General features: G+C 44.8%; 1 protein-coding gene across 1 annotated transcript in view; it reads left to right on the forward strand.

Annotated features, from left to right (window-relative positions):
- Positions 1 to 1299: 1299 nt before the first annotated feature.
- T265_13689 (hypothetical protein) overlaps positions 1300 to 8568 on the forward strand; it is a gene marked incomplete at both ends in the record, with an annotated part of 9939 nt that continues 2670 nt past the window's right edge. The window contains 2 exon segments of the mRNA XM_009170077.1: positions 1300 to 1304; positions 3238 to 3321. Coding sequence (XP_009168341.1) covers positions 1300 to 1304; positions 3238 to 3321 — 89 coding nt within the window.

The raw sequence follows: 8568 nt of genomic DNA on the forward strand, positions 1-8568 counted from the left end.
TGGCGACGGCTTGCTGAAATCGGTGGTATGTGTTACTCAAAGGCTTTCCACACATTTTTCACGTATATCACTATTCATCGTATTTCGAAAATAGCTAGTTGGCTTCATAACAAGATGATGACCTGTGTGATCTACTCGAGTGATGTTACGTGCAGCATATTCACCTGTGTTCCTGGCAGCGACGCACCACTACCTAGTCGCTAAAGAAGCTATCATGTATAAAGATATCAATGAATTTGGTAGACCTGATCCATCTTGAACACAGTAAGGCGTCCTCCAAAAATGGGGGTCAATATATTCGCAGAATTAGGCTTTTTTGCCCAAAGGGGACTCTTTAGAAATAGCTAAGCGAGTGCTACTAGCAGACACCACCCCTTCAGAACGGACACAGCTCACGGTGGATCAAATAGTGGAAGGCATAAAAGCGTTATTTAGATGACAATTTCGTCGTGATGAAACTAGATAAGGTTAGTGAGTTTTACAACTATTTCAATGAACTGAGTCCACACATCATATTTAGTATGGAGATAGAGTCGACATCGGGTAAACTGGCCTTTTTAGACTGGATGACACAAGGTCGGGGAAAAACTAAAAACCACAGTGTACGAGAAGCCAACTGACATGGGCGATTTTGAACTACACGTCTGCCCATCCAAAGTCAAAATTCGCTTGTGTCGCCTCGCCAACGCTTAACCGAGTAAGGGCCCCGTGCACAGAAGAATTTGTTTGGACATCGGCCCAAACTCCAGCCAGCTCATTAGGCGACCATTGCGAAGGGTGTTGGTACCGGTAGCGAAAACCAACAGGATCGAGACCGCTGTTAGTCCATATAAACCAGGGACATCGGAGGACATTCGAAGAATTCTAAATACGGTTAATATAAGAGTAGCTTTCCAGAGGGGGAACACTCTGCGCTCTGCACTGGTGCAATTGAAGGACTGCCTCCCGGCAAACAGAACCAGGGACTGTGTCTACAAAATTAAGTGTAATGACTGCACCAAGGTCTATACAGGACTGACGGCCAGGGAACTACACATCAGAGTCGGAGAGCATAGTAGAAAAATAGACAGGCCGCCGAGAAACGCAGATGAGAATCAAGCGTTACTGAAAAACTCGGCGATTGCGGAACACACACTGGACACAAAATAGATCTAGAAAATGTTGAGGTTTTGGGGCGCGGACTGAATTCCACTTGGCCTCAACCCCCTCTCAAACTAAATTTTCGGAGCACTCACGACCCCAAAAAGAGAAGGGAAAATCTACCAGTGACAACCAAGGTGAATCGTCAACTGAAGCACCATGAAGTGGAAGAATTAATTTGAACCCCCCCAATTCACCAAAGCAAGATTTTGACGGCTTCAGTAATTGACAAGAACCGTTAATTGACACTCAACGCTGATCTAGTGTGATAATCTGAAGAGGACTGACTTACTGATTGGTTCCCCGTCTGCCTCATAACCTGGCCTATTTGGTGACCTACTCACTTAACCAGGTGAAGCTTTTGTATCGTTAGCGAAAGGTTGCCCAGATTGTTTATCAAGCTCTTCTGAAAAGAAGCTGAAAGTGTTTTGGTATTATAAAGCCTGATAATTACCTTTCCCAGATTTAATGATTCAAATACGGATATCCAATTCTCCACTGCAGTGAGTATCAACTTTACTAAAAACAAAAAGGGGAAGGAAGCTTTATGGCACACGAAGTCGAAAGGCCGGTGGGTTAAAGAACACTTTTCTGCCACCAGAAAATTTGGATTTCGTCCAACAGGGCAGGGGGATGACAGAAACCAGACTGTTGTGTCTTGGTGGACGATCGTGCAACTTTGTATCGGCCCCTTGGCTTCCTGCTCCGCCCACTATGGTATATCAAAAGGCATGGTAGCTCTACACAGCCCGTTGTGGAGACGGAGGAAGATTATTACAAGTGTGTGTACAGGATAGTCACAGTGTTAGACAAGGTCGTGCCAGAATCTCCGTGAGGGATCGAGAAGCGTCCAGTCAATGATGCTCGACCCGGATTGGCTGGCATTCTGACCAATCAGTGCAGGCCTTCGTTTGGCCCGTGTCATGCACGTGACGCATCCGTCCAAATGATGTGTTCGGTTATTAGGGACGGCTGGCCTCCGAACACAGACGCAACCAAACCGGTCTCCATTAGGGTCGGTCATCCTTTGGTAACGGGTGTTGTCAGAAGATGCTCTTCACTGTAAGGAAGAAAGACCTTCACAATCGGCAAGCTGTCTTTCTCGTAATAGTTGCAAGGAGTACAAATCCACCGTTGGCGAATTCGCACAATTCCACCGCCTCCTCGGGTTCTAAATGATATGGCTTTTCCATTTAGTCTACAGGGAACGTGCTAAAAGGACAACTGGTTGTAAAATGTCACAGGCAGAATGCAGATTGGGAGCAATGCGAAAAGCCAATTTACAATAGATCAGTGTTTACTCAGCGCAAAATGGGGCCCATTGGTTGCAAAACCTTTGCGAATGGAATAAAACGTTTTGCGCCAAAATGCTGCATTTTGTTGCTCAAACCAAAAATCATCCTATTATACGCTCACATTTTTACAGCTAGCCAAATTTCATTGTCCAATGAAGCACTCAGACCTCTGGCGGAAAAAGTCTACTGGAATACATTCCTAGCATTGCTGAGACCCCGGGATTCCTGGATGGGACTCAAAGGCTTGGACTGATACCCAAATGCCCGTATGTTTTAGTTCATCAGGGATGCGTTGTAGCTTTTGAAAATTCAATTTCCTTGACGCAACCAAACCGGTCTCCATTAGGGTCGGTCATCCTTTGGTAACGGGTGTTGTCAGAAGATGCTCTTCACTGTAAGGAAGAAAGACCTTCACAATCGGCAAGCTGTCTTTCTCGTAATAGTTGCAAGGAGTACAAATCCACCGTTGGCGAATTCGCACAATTCAACCGCCTCCTCGGGTTCTAAATGATATGGCTTTTCCATTTAGTCTACAGGGAACGTGCTAAAAGGACAACTGGTTGTAAAATGTCACAGGCAGAATGCAGATTGGGAGCAATGCGAAAAGCCAATTTACAATAGATCAGTGTTTACTCAGCGCAAAATGGGGCCCATTGGTCGCACAATTCTCCTAGTTGCAAAATCTTTGCGAATGGAATACAACGTTTTACGCCAAAATGCTGCATTTTGTTGCTTAAACCAAAAATCATCCTATTTTACGCTCACATTTTTGCAGCCAGCCAAATTTCATTGTCCAATGAAGCACTCAGACGCCTGGCGGAAAAAGTCTACTGGAATACATTCCTAGCATTGCTGAGACCCCGGGATGCCTAAATGGGGCTCAAACGTTTGTACTTGTGCTCTGAACTCAATGGCCTGTCTCTTTTAGCATCAGGGACACGTCGTAGCCTTCGAAAATTCGATTCCATTGTGCGAATACTGAGCGCCGCTCAAAATAATAATTTCGTGGTTAGTTGGCGCCTTTCGTGACATATTCGTGACAGGTATTTTGTGACAGATCCAATCGGTTTAAGCTGGGTTCTTACTCAGAATCAGCTCAGGGACACAAATTGGTCGTTGTTTGAGGCTTAGATGATGAAAGCTGATGAATGGCACCAAAAACTACCATGGTTTGAGTCACGAATATGCAAGGGTATCGAATGCTTTCAATCCATGTATAAATCACAATAGTTAACCACGCTCAGAACGGTTGCCACAAGCTTGTGATGTGGTCTCCACTTGTCATCTTTCATGAGTAAACGCCCTTTGAAGAACTTTGACATTCTCCGGAAATGTCCGTCAGTAGGTAGAATTCTCTTCCAGGTAATCGAAGAGCAATCCGGGACTATAACACCTGAAAGGTAGTAACTTTACCTAGAAATAGGTGATGTAGCCTACCGTTCACATTTCTCCACCACTGCCGAGCACGAGAAACCTGATTGTAAGTTTCTGTCGTTTTTTCCCCTTGTATCCTCTCTCCTTCATTGGTTTTTGCAGCTTTCTACAAAGCCAGTGATAGGCTAGAGTTCATCACATAGACTGACACGGCTCCTTGCCGATTGAAAATATTCCAGAGCAACATTATGTTCCATCATCTTACGTAGTTTTACCACGGCTGTTTACCCAGGTAACCGGCTACTTGAGACAACATCCGCAGTGATACATTGATCCAGCGAATCGATTATTCTCGCATCCATCGACGGGAGAACATGGGGAATTCAATCCGACAAGTTACTGTCGGCCTGTCGGCGAGTGCACGCGGTGTGATAGAACAACCAAGTAACCGACAAATTCATACATAAATTTACTGTAACTGCTCATTGTTACGGCTGTTGTTGTGTTCGCCACTTTTCGCAACTGGCTTGCAAACTTTTCTGCGCCACTGGAGTTAACCTCATTCCCCCTAGGTTCGTAACCAAGCGCTTGCAAGCGAACAACAGATCAACAGCCACCTTTCCAACGTCTCGATATAGTAACAGCATTTTCGGGCGTTGAACGCTCAACGGCACATCGTCCGTGAAAGGCTCATCCGTCCGAAAGCCTCGACACGACAACAGTTGCGTACTGTGTGTACTCTTTTCTGGAAAGTACACGATGGACAACCACCGGAGCGTCCTCTAGCCTCAATCTATCTCTTACAGCATTGAAACCACTCAGGCTCATCAGGTGGGAACAAGCCTGGGCCGCCCGCCCGACCGCATACACTCCAGGTCAGGTACGAATGCTTGAATTAAACCAATGAAAAACGGATGACTTGTTCAGGTTGGCTTCAGACGATCCGGTGGTGTACTTCTGATGAGTAGGAGATGAGCTCATCCAACTACACAAGACATTCAAGAAACTGGACAGAAACTTTCAACTGTTGAGAGATTCCAGTGCCCGTACTCGATCTGGTGAATGAAAACGATGCCTTCCAATTGAGCATTCGTCAAACATCACTCTTCGAAAAGAAGTGATGAACGAATATTGGTAAGTTTTGTATCTCGCTGTTGATCAAGGATACTGGAAACCATATTGTAGAGAGCCTTAGCGGAAACACTAAGACAGTCTTCGTAGGGAAGTGACTTGCAAATAGGGATTACAATCACCAGATTATCCAATTATTTCCCGGATGGCGACATCCTCAGACCGGATCTAAGCAGTCCAACCGATATCCATCTCATCCACCCATCTATCGGGATTAGTCGAGGATCAAGTTTGATAGCTCCGTAAATTCCACATCTTTTGCTTCTTTGAGGTCTGTTCATCTCTGCATGCGGTTAAAGGGTTCCACGAAACGACCGATGCTAAGCAGCGGATAGATTACTGAAAGATTGGTTTGCCACTGTAAGTCTGAAGGGCTATGGGAAGGTATTCGAGGGGAGGGAGTGCGCAATGATGTTTGAAATTAGGCTGTAGGTATGAAAATTTCGTCTTTCTCTCTCTCTCTCAGCCGGGTTGACTTGTCGAAAACAACTGGTTGTTCAACTGAAAAGATGCTGTTGTTGACGCCTTCGTGCTCAAAGTTACCTTATTCATTTTACTCTACCGAGTCCGCACTCATCAGCACTGATAATCCTGTCTGTCTTGCGGCAAATTACGTGCTCCCATCAGCAGTAACAGCCTTAGACACTTCGAATCGATCTTTAAACTGAGTCCATCTAGCTAATCTGAAGCTACCGGGGAGCTTTGACACAAACAGGACAATCGATTACTTTTTCTTGTGTGCTGAAGTTCGCAACTTGTTTGTCAGGAACACGAATCCGATAAACGAGCACTGTACTCGACCTGCTTGTTGTGATTGGATGCGCATCTGAAAGGGCACTGCGATTGAATAAATTAAAGTCTAGCTTGGGATTGCTGTGTTAAGCACCAGCGTCCCAATTCGACTAGTTACCTGCTGTGAGCTGTTTGTGATGGAATACCGGGGAAGATGAGTTCATCACCCCGTTTGTTGTTTGCCTACGCCCCAATGGGCTAATTCTGTACCTAGCATGGACAGCTTTTACGTCGAACTATAGGTATTTTACAAAGGAAAGCATGCTGAGATGTCACTGGTCAAATAAATCTGGTCTCAAGTTTCTTAAGTTTCAGAATGCAATGTACGCTTCCATTTTCAGCTGATTTTGTAACTCAAACACATAAAAACTAACGGATACTGAAAATCCAACTTATGGGGTGTGAGATGACCACGCACTTACCTTGACAAGGTGAGGGCTTTTCGTACAGATTATAGACAGCAAACGTTTGAATGAATTGTCTTGGTTGCCATTAGTTCCTTCTGGAAACTCCAATGGGAATAGTGAGTGTAAGCAATCCTGGTGGACTAGTTATACTGCGAATGAACTGCAATGTGCTGACTGAGTTGCACTTGAAACTCAACTGAATCCAGTTGAATCTCTCACTTTAGCTGAGTTTTCTACAACAGGCAGCTTCATATATCATCTGAGACGCTATTCGAGATATCGCAATACACTGTCAGAGTTTTCAGCAACCTTATGAGTAGTGTGTTACGTGTAGAAACGGTACGTCTGCTTCGTGCCTAGAGCTATGGCGGCGCGTTACTACAACCAACAATATTCCGTCGAATTCTTTTTAGTAAGGACAAGTAAACTGGTAAGGTTAACACCAGCCGTCTGTTCTTCTATCAGTTATTTTGACGAAATCGCAAGTTTTACCTCGTGAGTGAAGAACGTATGCACTTAATCGGATTATGATTGTCCGCGACACTGGTCCCTGAGTGATATTTTCTTGTTATCCGATTGAAGTGACAAAGTTTTCATCCTGAACATGTAAGTAGTCTAACAGTGTTTTTTCGAAACCAGTTATACTCAAGCTGATTGGTGCTGCATCAGAACACGGCTACTCGCACCAGCTGTACTGTGTTCTAACACAGTTCGTTAAACGTGCCTGAAGGCAAGTGAGGCTAATGCCTCCAGTACCGATCAACAATGGCCTAGTTAGGCATGTGAAAGCCCTTCGTTTAGGTCCTCACTACGACGGTAGCAAAATATCGACACGGTAATTGGACATGTTACAACCATCAAATTCATTCACATATATTCAACCCCACCATTCGGTTGTCGTACTCATATGGACGCAGTGGCAAAGATCGGTGAGGGTCGCATCAAGCATACCGCTACTGGTCAGTCATGGGTGCAACCGTATACACAAACGCACACTCAGAGCTATTCGCTCAGCTTTTGTGCCACGTGGGTGAGCCCAGATCACGAAAACAAATAATTCCATTATCTATCACAGTCAGCTGATTGTGAGACTGCATGCAAGCACAAAACAGACAGTCCCTTTTGCCGTAAAAATAAACGAATCACACTAGGATTACTTCTACTCACTCATTTTGCATATTCCTACTCCGTCTTCCGACGGCAAAGCAGCATGCTTCTGTTACGTGCCCATCTTAGTGCAAGTCACATTCAATCGGTGTGAGAAAACAAGGCTTTCAGGTTGACGCCTAAATAGGTGGAATTTTCGGAGCTATGGAACTACAAGTGTGACTTGCCACGATACTTGTGGACTCGATGAGATCAAGTAGGTAGCGATTGACTTGATTTAACTTTGTACGCACTGGTTACGTGTTGCTTTAAATCAAAGATTGCCTCCCAGGTATCTCTCCCATATGTCTTTTACGGGCATAACTAGGTGAGTCATAGACCAATCCAGAGAGAAAACCCGGGTAATCAAATAAAATATACCAAGTTCTGAATTAGCGCCGCTACAAAAGGGATCCGCCTATGGGCGTGAACATCCCGTGAAACATACACTGACACTGGTCGATAAAACGGACAGAAAAGGCTATACAAGCAAACTGGAAATCAGTTTATGAACTGGTAGCTTGGATTTCGGAATGAGCATCCTGAAACCTTGAAGGAATACTTTTCAGGATGGCTTTTTAGCCCAAAGAAGTTCAGGACGTAGAAATCAATCAAGGCAGCAGCGTAACAAGTAGAATAGGTTATAAAAACTTGGATACAAAAGTTCTCCTGAGATAATATTCTTGTGACATACAAGCTTTGGTAGAATAGTGTTTTCTTCGTGTAATTGGGTCTGAGCTAATGGCATTCCCGTGTCCAACTTTTGTGGGTGATATTTTGTCGTTTTCGAAAAAGTTTGTTGACAATCGGTAGATTTATTGCTGGGCAACGTTTCACTTTTGACACAAAAGCTTCGTCAGGCCAAATGACTAGGTTCCGAGTTTGGTCGAGATTTAAGGCGGAAGGAGAACCAATCAACTAAGTCAAGCTAAATCTCTGTTGGGTGTCGGCCGAGGGATTTTAGTGTGTCAGAGTGGTTGAACAGATGTTGGGTCGGTGGGGAAACCTACATGTGTTTGGGTCCAGCCTACGGTCTAGTTTTTCTGGTTCGGTTCATTTGATCGTTCCTTTTGAACTTCGTTTGAACCTTCTGTCCATCTGTGTGAGTGAGCTAGTACTAAGAAAGTTGTGTAAGAGGGATGCTGTGACCTTTGGTCGGTTGGGGTTTCCACCCCCATCCCCCGGTTTTTTCTAATGATCCTAGGTGGATTGACAGCCACACCGTCGTGTTGTCAAACAGTGCCTACAGTTCACAATCGGCCCCCGCGTATTGCTCAGTTATT

The sequence above is a fragment of the Opisthorchis viverrini genome (assembly GCF_000715545.1).
Source record: "Opisthorchis viverrini unplaced genomic scaffold opera_v5_96, whole genome shotgun sequence".
Taxonomy (NCBI): domain Eukaryota; kingdom Metazoa; phylum Platyhelminthes; class Trematoda; order Opisthorchiida; family Opisthorchiidae; genus Opisthorchis; species Opisthorchis viverrini.